Genomic DNA, 12988 nt, shown 5'->3' on the forward strand with positions numbered 1-12988 from the left:
TCTTTTTTTTTTTTTTTTTTTTTTTTTAGGTTTTTTTTTGTCCCTTTTCTTTTTTCTTTTTTTTAGAAAAGTGCTTTGCTGGGTTCTGCAGGAGGGAGGGGTGCTCGCGGTTCGTTTTCCTCTTTTTGAGGGACACTTTCTCTCCCTGCACACAACGAACCTCCCCTGCTCAAGGAAGTGCTACTTTCAGTCACAAGGTCAGGGTAAACACGTTTTTCAAATGTAAAGCAGTTTCAACTGTTTAAAGCACAACCATAGGGATGCGAGGAAAAAGAAAACCAAAAAACCAAGCACTTTGCAAGAATTAAATAAAGCATGTAATAAATACGATTCATAAACTTCTGTACACAGGAGCAAGGGTTTGGGTTTTTTTCCTTTTTTTTTTTTTTAATCATTTAATCAATATAAAAAAAAAGTTTTTTTTCTGTTTTGCTTTTGTTTTCAGTGCATCTTCTTCCTCTTTAAAATGCTTAACCCTTTCCTTTCTGCATCTCTCAGGCCCAGGATTACGCACACCTAAATGGCAAAAAAGACAAGGTCTAACAAACCCCCTTTCCAAAAAACTCTAAAAAAATATTCACAGCCTCAAACAGTTTTGTACATTTCAAGCAACAAAAGGTATAGAAAAAGGCACAAGTAACTGCATACATGTGGAGATAATACCAGACTGGGACAAAGAAAACCAGGAATTTTCCATGGGTTTGGTCATTCACTAGAGTGCTTCTTATGATTATACTAAAGGAAATAGTGTTGAAAATGTCTGTTGATTTTACAGAGGAAGCCTAAAGGTGGAACAGCTGGCGGAGGCTTAAGTACTTCCCGCGTTTTCATCCACCTTTTTGTGAGTTTGACCTAAATCGGAGTGCTCTGGGTGTGGGCTGCTCCCGCCGGGCTCTCCGGAGAGGTTCCTGGGGCGCAGGGCCTGGGGGTGGCCAGGGGGGGCTTCTGAGGGGCTGTCCCTGGCCAGCGAGGGGACGGCTGAGATGAAAGTGCAGGCTGGTTCCGAAGGGGTGCTCGAGCTGCCCGATTGCTGCTTGCCCGTGGCTTTGGAGGGTTCCTCCCCGCTGGCCGAGGGCTCCGGGCAGGGCTCCTGGCGGGTGCTGGGGCTGCCTGGGGACGCCGAGGGCCGCGGCTGCTCCGCCGGGCTGGGCTCGGCCTCCGCCGCGGGCCTGTGCTCCTCCTGCTCCCGCTGGAGCTCGCTAGTCCTCATCTTCTCCTGCGAGAAGCCACCACCCGCCGGCTCCGGGGACAGGGCGTACTTGGAGACCTTGGCCACGGGGGACACGGACGCCGATGACGGCTCTGGAGGGCTTTGGGGCTCCCCGTCCCTCGTGGCGGCCTGGCTGAGCCGGGCGAGGCCGCTGGCTGCGGAGAAGTGTCCGGCTTGGAGGGACAGCACGGGGCCGGGCACCAGGCCGGCGTGGGAGCTGGGCCTGGCCTGCACCATCTGGATGCCCCCGATGGGGATCATGGGGTACGGGGTCCTGGCGAGCTGCTGCGAGTGCAGCGGGAGGTGGCTGAAGACATTCTCCTCCCCTCGGCCGGGAGCGTGGAGGTCGTGAGGGGCCTGCAGGGGCCGGGGGCACGCGGGCGGCGGCGTGCCGGGGGAGCAGGGCGGGCTGCGGGGTTCCATCTTCTGTGCCAAGGGGGAAAAGAAGAGCTGGGTCAGTGTGACACACGGGGATGGCCTCAGCAGCAGCAAGGCTCGCTGCAAGGACCGGGGTTAGGGTTTTATTGTGATTTCAGGGAGGTCAGTCAGCGGAGGGAGATGTGGAGCCCCAGACCTTGAAGGTGAGGAGCAGCACAACCCACAGCGTTTCCCTTCTGGGACAAATATGCCCATGGTGTGTTGGGGCACAGATCCAGGGATCTGGCTTAGGCCTGGATCGGTATAAAATCAGAGAATTATTTGGTTGGAAGGAACCTTTAAAGGCCATCTTGTCCAACCTCCTGCTGTGGGCAGGGACATCTTTAACCAGACCAGATTGCTCCCAGCCCCATCCAACCTGGCCTTGGGCTCTTCCAGGGACCCCCCTGGACACCCCGTGCCAGAGCCTCCCCACCCTCTGCGTAAAGAATTTCCTCCTGAGCTCTAGTCTGGATCTCCCCTCTTTTAGTTTAAAACCATCACCCCCACTCTCAGAGCTGACTCTGGGACACTGGCAGAGCTGCCAGTGTTTGCTGCCAGCTGAGCTGCTTGGGATCCCTGTCAGTGCAGGGGGTTCCTGAGAGCCCAGAATGAGGTTATTTAATTTATTTATTCATTCATTAGTTCATTTTCACTGTGCTTTCCTAAAGCAGGATTGCATCCTTAGAGCTGCTGAGTGCAGGGATGCTTCCAGTGAGAGGTGGCATCACCTCCAGCACACCCAGCAGTGGGTCCCCACCACCACCCTCATGGGGTGCTCTGTGCAAATCAAGGGTTCAGACCCTACATTTTACCTTTTCCTCTTTCTCTCTCGGTGCTTCCCATAGTTTCCTAACGTACATCATGGAGAGATATGTGGCTAAACAGAAATGGATTAATTAGTGATGAGGTTATGACTAAATCCCTGCACAGGACTCCCAAGAAGAGGAAGCAACAGAAACTGAAATCAACTTTCAATTAAGATGGGGTTGGAGATGAAGTGTGAGGATCCACTGGAGGGCACATTTCTTTGTAGGATTATGGGGAATAATTCCCTGATCCTGTGAGCTGGATCTCTGAGGAGACAGCAGAGGAAAGCAGCAAAAGAGAACAGGAAAGAGAAAAAGGAAGAGCCGCCAAAGGTAGTGCGCGCTGGGTCAGCAGTGACAAGCCCCAACACCGCTAAATGTCACTTATCCACAGGAAGCCTTGGCTAAATCACTTCAGGGATGCTGGGAAAGCCCAAACAAATAATTCAGTGGTGCAACAATCACCACGAGGAGAGACTGCCCTAAGCAAGGGTCAGTGGGAAGGGAGATGGTTGTGGCGGGACTTGGCAGTGAGCCTGACACTGGAACTGAGCTAAGATCATCTTCAAGCTCTGTTTGGGACCCGATAAACCCTCCTCTGGTCTTTCTGTCTCCTGTGGCCTTACCAGGAATGTTAATTTTGCAATGAAAGCCCGGCTGTCCATCGTGCTGATAAAGGGGAATTTTTCCATTTAGGTTTTTGCTGTTGCTTTGGAGGCACACGGAGAAGTAACAGTGGTGGCTCTTGGTGCAGAAAAGGAGCAGGAAAACGAAGCCAAAAGGTAAATGTGAACAAAGGAGCTGAAAGGTGGGAATGTCAGACAAGCAGGGCTTAAAACATTGTCTCCTACTGTGGATTTGGGGGCTGAGGGGATTTGTTCCAAGCAGAGGCAGCGGGAAGTTATCCTGACAGAAGAGTTGAAGGATGAGGGTTTCCAGAGCCCTGGGATTCACCACAAGAAGCAAACTGACAAGAAAGGGAAGCAGCATTAAAGGAAGCCAAGGTTTGGTCCTAAAGTAAAGGAGAGTCTCTGAGAAGGTGAGACAAAGTCTCAGAGTGGAAGGGAGGAGGAAGGAGGCACCCACCACAGGACAGAAGGTTAGCATGGGCATGGGAGAAAGGTCTGGAGAAGCCCTGGCTCGGCATCTGGGCTGGCAGGGGTTCTGTAAAGGCCTCTCTCTCTTCCCAGTGCAGCCCCTGAGGGCTGGAGTCTCTCCCCACAGCGAGGAGATCTCATGTTCATCAGACAACTGACAGCAGAGCCAGGCACTCCAGCAGGAATGGGAAATATTCCCCACATCAATCTGCCTGCAGCTCTGGGAGGAACAGGCAATTTCCCTTTACCCACAGGATTTGATCTGTCTAGCAGAGAGATTAAATAATGTTCTGGACCCAGTGGGAAACCCCTCTCTGTGCTGAAGGGAGAAGTGAATGAAACGAGAGCTGTCCAAACAAACATTTCTCAGCAGCTCATCCAGCAGAGCTGGCTGTGGGTGGCTGTGGGCTCAGCCAGGGCTGCTGCAGAGCTGGCTCTGGTCACTGACCACTGGGAAATGGTCACAGCTCCACCCCAGCCGGGGAAACCTCGGGGATGGGAATAAAATTCCCAGGAACAAAAAGGCTCTTAGCGACAATTAGTCATTAAGAGGTTGTTCTTGGTGATCGTCCCAGCAGGACTGGCTGCCTCAGCAGTGGGAATAACCCCTTGGAGAAGGGATAACTTTATTTCTCTCCAACTGAGAAGGGCAGGACTCAAATGGGTGCAAAACCCACTGCTGTCCCCTGTCCCTGTTCTCTGGGTCACCTGTGACAGTAGTCACAGAGTCCCTGTGCACTTCTGCGTAACAGCCTTCACCAAAAACCGTGTCAGAGACCACCCTGTGGGGACCAGAGGGCAGCAGGGCACTGGACTTACCAGCTTGGACTCGTAGAGCTGTAAGTTTTTGCCAAAGAACCTGTGAGGTAGAGGCATCGAAGAGAATATCCCGGGCTGGGCTTGATATGAGCTTGGAACTTTGTCCTCTGCTGATTTGCTAGTGCCAGGCAAGTCCTCTTTGCCAGGGGGTGGACACCTGGACAGCTCCGAGCAGCCTGGAGACAAGACTTTCTTCAGGGAGAAGTACCTCAGGGATGCCATGTCTCTGCTGGGCGACGAGTGCCTGGCAGGGGCCGCTTCTCCATCTGGGGGGAGGGCTGTCCTCGGGGACAGCTCCCTCCGGGGGGACAGGTGCCTGCTGGGCGACAGCTCGAGCCTTGGGGACACACATCTCAGGGGAGAGGCCTCCCTCCGGGGAGAGAGGCGCTGGCAGGGGGACAGCCCCCTCCCTGGGGACAGGCACCTCAGGGAGGACAGCTCTGCCGTGGGGGAGAAGCGTTTGGGGGACGTTTCGTTTTTGGTCAGTAAGTGCTTCCTCGCTATCATTGGTCTGCTGCTGCCACCCCCTCTGCCACAGTCCTGGCTCGGGGACCACCTTTTCCTCGGGGAGGTGTCTTTGGAGGTCGACAGGTCCACGACCAAGGACATCTGTGGCCTTGTGACAGACTCTCTCTCAGCAGGAGCCAAGTGCTCGGTGGAGGTCAAAGCTGGTCTGTGGAGGCTCAAGAAGCTGTGGCACACAGCAATGTCGCTGCTGTCTGCTGACCACTTGGTCTCCAGCCCTGAGGAGGAGGAGGAGGCCTGCTGGCCTTCCCCTGCTTTTGGGGCGCTGGAAGCAGCTTCTTGAGCTGTGGATGTTTCGGTGCCTTCCTCTGGAGAAGACGGGGAGCCCCCCGAGGAGTGCAGCAGGAGGGTGCCGTGTTTGCCTTCCGGCAGCTTCAGCGCTGGCTCATCTTGGCTCTCCTCTTCCTCCTCGTCTTCCTCGTCCTCATTGTCGTCATCGTCGTCAGATTCCTCGAGGTCTGAAAACTGGTGCTCCTCGATGGGCTCAGATCCCTCCCGCCCCTCAGAGTCCTGGAAAAGGTCTTCACTGGTTCCTGGGGGCAAACACAGAACAGAGAGTATAAAACACACGTCCAGGGGCTGTTTCTGTGCTAAATCTGCTCACCAAACACATGTAAGGGGCTATTTTTGAGTTAAATCTGCACACCAAACACATGTAAGGGGCTATTTTTGAGTTAAATCTGCTCACCAAACACATGTAAGGGGATATTTTTGAGTTAAATCTGCTCACCAAACACATGTAAGGGGATATTTTTGAGTTAAATCTGCTCACCAAACACATGTAAGGGGCTATTTTTGTGTTAAATCTGATCACCAAACACACGCTCAGGGGCTATTTTTGAGTTAAATCTGCTCACCAAACACATGTTCAGGGGCTATTTCTGTGCTAAATCTGCTCACAAGCTCTTAGGGCACCAGAGGAAAGAGGATCTGGCTGCTCCTAGGTCTGATCATCTCCTGCTTTGAAGCTGCAGCCTTGCCCTCTCTGCCAGCTCCACTGCTGATGATCCCAGTAGATCCCAGTCAATCCCACTGTACCCCAGTTTCAGTTCCAGCTCTGCCAGCACACGCAGCCCTCGGTCCCTGCTGGGCACCTGCCACACACTTTATTTGCTCTAAAATGCCAAAAAAAAACCCCTTTAATAGATGAGAACAGCAGCACCTTCCCCCTTCAGTGGGGTTTGATGATTATTTGTTACAATGGTGACTCCAGAATATCCCCCGCTGCCACCAGCTCCATGTGTTGGGCCTTTTCCTGCCTAGATTTCGCGACAGATAATATTCAGCAAGGCAGGACTTCTGCTAAAAATCAAACAGGGTGGAAGGAACCTCTGTGGATTCTCCCTGGGTAGGACAAATTCCAGCTGTGGTTTGAGGACAGAGGGTTTGGGGCTCTGTAAATCAGAGCTTGTAGGCAGTGAGAAGGATAAAAAAGCAAATTCGACAGGCTTTTACATGTTTCTGCAGGTTAACATGCATTTCTCTGCTGCCTGAAGGGCCAGCAGGAGCTTTCTGAGCTGGGTACCGAGCTTTCAATGCTCAGAGAAAAACCTGCTTTTCCCCTGGCGGGCGTGCAGAGCCGCTGGCAGCAGGGACAGCCCAGCCCGGAGAGGTCCGTCGGGAACAGCCGCTGGATGTCACTGCAGCCCAGCAGAACGGCACTGCCGGGTCCCCTGTGCCGGAGGGGCTGGGAGATGTCCGGCTGTGCCCAGCGGGGCACCCGGAGCTGCTGGGACACACTGGGATCCCACACCCGGAGCTGCTGGGACACACTGGGATCCCACACCCGGAGCTGCTGGGACACACTGGGATCCCACACCCGGAGCTGCTGGGACACACTGGGATCCCACAGCCAGAACTGCTGGGACACGCTGGGATCCCACACCCGGAGCTGCTGGGACACACTGGGATCCCACACCCGGAGCTGCTGGGACACACTGGGATCCCACAGCCAGAGCTGCTGGGACACACTGGGATCCCGGTCTGGCAGCAGAGCCAGGACGCTGCTGGGACACCTGTGTGTGACACCTGTGACACCTGTGTGTGACACCTGTGTGTGACACCTGTGTGTGACTCTTGTGTGTGATATCTGTGTGTGACACCTGTGTGTGACATTGTGTGGCACCTGTGTGTGACAGCTATGTGACACCTCTGTGTGACATCTGTGTGTGACACTTGTGTGTGACACCTGTGTGACACCTGTGTGACACCTCTGTGTGACATCTGTGTGTGACACTTGTGTGTGACACCTGTGTGACACCTGTGTGACACCTCTGTGTGACATCTGTGTGTGACACTTGTGTGTGACACCTGTGACACCTGTGTGTGACCCCTCGCAGCCCTGCCCTCCCCAGACTCAGCCTGGCTCGCTGTGCCCAGCCCGGAGCTGTCCCCATTCTGAGCCTGCTGCCTGCAGGGACATTACCGGCTTTGGTTAATTTGGAATGCCAGGCCCTTTAGGAAGCATTTGGCATCCCCAGGCTCGTGGGTTTTCCCACAGCTGGCTATCCAGGAAGAGTCTGCCTGAACTGCAAGGGAAAGCAGCTGCTGTCCCAGGTGGAAATGTTCCTGCAACATCCTGGGGCAGAGCCTGGGTGGAAATGTCCCTGCACTGTCCTGGGTGGAAATGTCCCTGCACTGTCCTGGGGCAGAGCCTGGGTGGAAATGTCCCTGCACTGTCCCCAGGGCAGAGCCTGGGTGGAAATGTCCCTGCACTGTCCTGGGGCAGAGCCTGGGTGGAAATGTCCCTGCACAGTCCCCAGGGCAGAGCCTGGGTGGAAATGTCCCTGCACTGTCCCCAGGGCAGAGCCCAGGTGGAAATGTCCCTGCACTGTCCTGGCTGGAAATGTCCCTGCACAGTCCTGGGTGGAAATGTCCCTGCACTGTCCCCGGGGCAGAGCCTGGGTGGAAATGTCCCTGCACCATCCCTGGGGCAGAGCCCGGGTGGAAATGTCCCTGCCCCGTCCCCGGGGCAGAGCCTGGGTGGAAATGTCCCTGCACTGTCCTGGGTGGAAATGTCCCTGCACAGTCCTGGGTGGAAATGTCCCTGCACTGTCCTGGGGCAGAGCCTGGGTGGAAATGTCCCTGCACTGTCCCCAGGGCAGAGCCTGGGTGGAAATGTCCCTGCACTGTCCCTGGGGCAGAGCCCAGGTGGAAATGTCCCTGCACAGTCCCCAGGGCAGAGCCTGGGTGGAAATGTCCCTGCACTGTCCTGGGTGGAAATGTCCCTGCACTGTCCCTGGGGCAGAGCCTGGGTGGAAATGTCCCTGCACTGTCCTGGGTGGAAATGTCCCTGCACCATCCCTGGGGCAGAGCCCAGGTGGAAATGTCCCTGCACCGTCCTGGGTGGAAATGTCCCTGCACTGTCCCTGGGGCAGAGCCCTGGGTGGAAATGTCCCTGCACAGTCCCCGGGGCAGAGCCTGGGTGGAAATGTCCCAGCACTGTCCTGGGTGGAAATGTCCCTGCCCCGTCCCCGGGGCAGAGCCGCCCCAACAGCGCTCCCTGCAGAGGGATCCTGGCTCGCATTGTGAAATCCTCCACGGTGACGGGGCTGCTGCGCCCGGGCTGTTTGCAAACTCCCAGAGGAACTGAGCTCAGAACAAATATTATTCCAAACTCCCAGCTGTAGGCTGAGCCGTGCATATTTCCTGCTTGGAACAGGAATGCATTTCACTGGCAGAGCTGGGAGCCAGCCCCTGACTCTGGTTTTGGGGTTGGGGACAGGCAGGAGCTGTGCCTGGGCCTGGTGCTCTCCTTTCTCTCCTGGTTCCTCTCCTCAGGTGGGACAGAGGAATCCATGTGACCGTGAATGCCAAATTTGCCCCAGTCAGAGGTCAGGAGCAAAGGGAAAGTGAAGCCAGCCTCAAACTGAGGAGCTGTTTGCATTTGGCACCACAAATTCCAGCGAGGGAAGCATCCCAGAGAGTCCTGGGACAGCCCCAGGGAATTGCTTTGGCCTCCTGGCACGATCCCTGCAGGCAGGGACAGAGCTCAGACCTGACCCTGGCTTCCAAAATTCATCCTGCTGAGCTCACGGGGAGAGAGGGCAGGACAGGAGAGAGGGAGGGATGGAGGAAGGAAGGAGAGACGGAATTAGTGGGAATGTGTCCTGCTGACAGCTTTGTCTGAGGTTGCCTCTCATTCCATGTGTGTTATTTATTCTTCCCACTGGTACCACCCCACGGAGCCCAGCCCAGGCAGGAGTGAGGAATTATACTCCAATCTCCTTTTATAGTAACACCCCTTGCTTTCTGCTGCCCCTTAAATAGAAATACAAACAATCAAGTGAAATACAACTCCGGTTTAAAATAATCCAGGGAGTTTTAGGAACTGCTGCTCCCTCCCTGCCCGCCCCCAGAGGAAAGCACAGCAACCTTCCTGTGCTGCTTTGTGTCACGTGGAAATTGGAGCCTTTATTATTATTATTATTTAATTAAAACAGCCCATTTGGTTCTTGTTCTGAGCCTCTTTGCAAGAAAGAGAGAGGACACAGGGGAGGGCTCTTTGCAGCCCCTCACCCTGAGAGCAGGGGCTGTGATCACAGCTGGGATCTCGAATTTCTCATGCACCTTTCTGCCATTCCTGTGTTATTTTCTCATCCATCCAAACAGCCCCGACCATTAGAGGACAAAATCCCATTTTCTGCCGATCTCCTTGGCTGCTGTATTTAACCCTGACATTTGTGAGCAATGGGCCTCTCTGCTCATGGAGCAGAATGTTCCCATTCCCAGCAGAAGTCCAGTGTGGCTTTACCAGGTGGGAGAGAAGCTGGGAGGAAGGAAAGGAAAGCTCCCCTGGCCCCATCCCTGCCGAGGGCACCTCTGTGCACCCCTGAACAAACCCACAGGGCTCTGCAGCGACGGCAACGGGAAATGGGAACCGGGAAACTCCCCTGGGTGACACTCTGGGGACTTGCTGTGACTCCAGACTCCCCCGGAGTGCTGGCAGAGGTCCCGAGAGCCCAGCAGGCCCAGGGGCAGCGCTGCTCCTGAGAGAGCCTCCCAGAGCCGGGGGACAAGCAGCCTGCAGCCTCGGGCAGGGAGGGACAGGGGATTCACTGATGTCACACTGCCAGAGTGTCACTGCTGCTGTGGCACTGCCCCTGTGTGACACTGCTGCTGTGTGTCACTGCCCGTGTGTCACTGCTGCTGTGACACTGCTGCTGTGACACTGCCCGTGTGTGACACTGCCCGTGTGTCACTGCTGCGTGTGTCACTGCTGCTGTGACACCGCCCGTGTGTGACACTGCCCGTGTGTCACTGCTGCTGTGACACTGCTGCTGTGACACTGCCCGTGTGTGACACTGCCCGTGTGTCACTGCTGCTGTGTGTCACTGCTGCTGTGACACTGCCCGTGTGTGACACTGCCCGTGTGTCACTGCTGCTGTGTGTCACTGCTGCTGTGTCACTGCCCGTGTGTGACACTGTCCGTGTGTCACTGCTGCTGTGTGTCACTGCCCGTGTGTGACACTGCCCGTGTGTCACTGCTGCTGTGTCACTGCTGCTGTGACACTGCCTGTGTGTGACACTGCCTGTGTGTGACACTCCTGTGTGACACTGCCTGTGTGTGACACTGCCATGTGTGTGACACTGCCTGTGTGTGTCACTGCCCGTGTGTCACTGCTGCGTGTGTCACTGCTGCTGTGACACCGCCCGTGTGTGACACTGCCCGTGTGTCACTGCTGCGTGTGTCACTGCTGCTGTGACACCGCCCGTGTGTGACACTGCCCGTGTGTCACTGCTGCTGTGACACTGCTGCTGTGACACTGCCCGTGTGTGACACTGCCCGTGTGTCACTGCTGCTGTGTGTCACTGCTGCTGTGTCACTGCCCGTGTGTGACACTGTCCGTGTGTCACTGCTGCTGTGTGTCACTGCTGCTGTGTCACTGCCCGTGTGTGACACTGCCCATGTGTGTCACTGCTGCTGTGTCACTGCTGCTGTGTCACTGCCCGTGTGTGACACTGCCTGTGTGTGACACTGCCTGTGTGTGACACTGCCTGTGTGTGACACTCCTGTGTGACACTGCCTGTGTGTGACACTGCCTGTGTGTGACACTCCCTGTGTGTGACACTGCCATGTGTGTGACACTGCCTGTGTGTGACACTGCCATGTGTGTGACACTGCCTGTGTGTGACACTGCCTGTGTGTGACACTCCTGTGTGACACTGCCTGTGTGTGACACTGCCATGTGTGACACTGCCTGTGTGTGACACTGCCATGTGTGACATTCCCCGTGTGTGTGACATTGCCCTGTGTGTGACACTCCCTCTGTGTGACACTCCCTGTGTGTGACACTGCCACGTGTGACAGTCCCCGTGGAACATCCCCCGGTGTCACCAAGGCCACCCGCGGTGCCCCTCCCCTGGGCACAGCTCCCAGCACGGCCCCACGCCCACAGCAGCCCTGGAAGGAGCCTGGGGGCGCAGAGGTGCCCCCCGCGTGTGGCAGGATGGGCTCTGCCCTGGCTGCTCCTGCCCCTCTCTCAGCACCCACAGCAGCTCTGGACAGGGGAGGGCTGGGGCTGGCTTTACCTTCCTCGGCTTCCAGATCCACCAGTGAAGATACCAACACGCCCAGCTCCTGACATTTTTTGCTGTGGGCCTTTGACTTCATGTGTTTAGTCAGATTCCCTGGAAAGAAGCAGAAAATCCATTTTACTCAAATATGGCTCCTTTTTTCCCCTCTTTCATTTTCCCCCTCTTTTTTTTTTTTTTTTTCTCTTTTTCTTCATATTTTTTTTTTCCTTTTTGACCCTCAGCAGTCACAAGTCAAAACCCTCTCTGAACCAAAGGTCCCTGAGTGTCCCCAAGCCTCTGCCCATTGCAAATCCCCCATGAGACGGGGCCAGGTCCCCCCTTCCCTCCCTTTGCTGCTGCCCTGGGCTGCAGGGCGAGGTGCTGGCGGGGCTGTGGGACCTTTCAGGGGTTGTGCAGCCTGAAGAAACTGCTGGGGCACACGTTTGGGGCTGGGGGAAGAAAAGGCCTGGGCTGCTTTCAGCCGTGAGAATGCAGCTAACTAAAAATGGGAGGAAAGCAGGGATGGGAAACACACCCCAGTGTGGCATCATCATCATCCTCCAACCTCATCCCACCAGCCCCACCTGCCTGGAGGGGAGAAGATCCTCAGCACCACAGGGCAGAGCAGTTCTACCCTGGAAATGTTCCAAAAACACGTGGATGTGGCACTTGGGGACACGGGGCAGTGCTGGTGGCCTTGGCAGTGCTGGGGAAGGGCTGGGCTGGGTGATCCTGGAGGGCTTTTCCAGCTTTAATGATTTTATGAATTTACCATAAAATGAGGATTTGAGCTGCCAGCAAGAGGGGAAAACCACACATTGCCATTTTCCCCCCAAAAGAAGGGCTCAGGTGCTCTGGAAACGTTCCAAATATGTGTGGATGTGGCACTTGGGGACATGGGGCCGTGCTGGTGGCCTTGGCAGTGCTGGGGAAGGGTTGGGCTGGATGATCCTGGAGGGCTTTTCCAGCTTTAATGATTCTATAATTCTACGATAAAATGAGGATTTGAGGTGCCCTGTATTCCCATTTTCCCCCAAAAGAATGGCTCAGGTGCTCTGGAAACATTCCAAAACCAAGTGGATGTGGCACCTGGGGACGTGGGGCAGCGGTGGCCTGGGCAGTGCTGGGGAAGGGTTGGGCTGGATGATCCTGGAGGGCTTTTCCAGCTTTAATGATTCTATAATTTTATGATAAAATGAGGATTTGAGCTGCCAGCAAGAGGGGAAAACCCTACATTGCCATTTCCCACCCAAAAAGAAGGGCTCAGGTGCTCTGGAAACATTCCAAAACCAAACGGATGTGGCACCTGGGGACGTGGGGCTTTTCCAGCTTTAATGATTTTATAATTCTACAATAAAATGAGGGTTTGAGCTGCCAACAAGAGGGGAAAACCCTACATTGCCATTTCCCACCCAAAAGAATGGCTCAGGTGCTCTGGAATGCACCAAAGCCAACTCAGCTGCTCGAGCAGGAGGAGCCTTGGACACCCTCTGGAAGTCAGAAACCTCCTAATGAGGCTTCCTCAGGGCCAGGATGGATGTGGGGTCACTGGGGCTGCTCTGGGATAACTCCTGAGCATCAGAGGGCACCTCTCT

General features: G+C 55.2%; 1 protein-coding gene and 1 long non-coding RNA gene across 2 annotated transcripts in view; one reads left to right on the forward strand and one right to left on the reverse strand.

Moving 5' to 3' along the window:
- Positions 1–430: 430 nt before the first annotated feature.
- The window catches only part of HIVEP3 (HIVEP zinc finger 3), a 74673-nt gene continuing 62115 nt past the window's right edge, over positions 431–12988 (reverse strand). Inside the window, exons 6-8 of the mRNA XM_053998705.1 lie at positions 11409–11507; positions 4353–5410; positions 431–1636 (exon numbers count right to left, since the gene is read on the reverse strand). Of these exons, the coding sequence (XP_053854680.1) occupies positions 809–1636; positions 4353–5410; positions 11409–11507 (1985 nt within the window). The 3' untranslated portion in view covers positions 431–808. The remainder of the gene's footprint in view (positions 1637–4352; positions 5411–11408; positions 11508–12988) is intronic.
- LOC128818919 (uncharacterized) lies at positions 2511–3364 on the forward strand. The gene is made up of 3 exons (XR_008440594.1): positions 2511–2769; positions 3133–3218; positions 3325–3364. It is a non-coding gene; the product is annotated as an uncharacterized LOC128818919 (long non-coding RNA).

Source organism: Vidua macroura, chromosome 25 (genome assembly GCF_024509145.1).
Source record: "Vidua macroura isolate BioBank_ID:100142 chromosome 25, ASM2450914v1, whole genome shotgun sequence".
Lineage (NCBI taxonomy): Eukaryota > Metazoa > Chordata > Aves > Passeriformes > Viduidae > Vidua > Vidua macroura.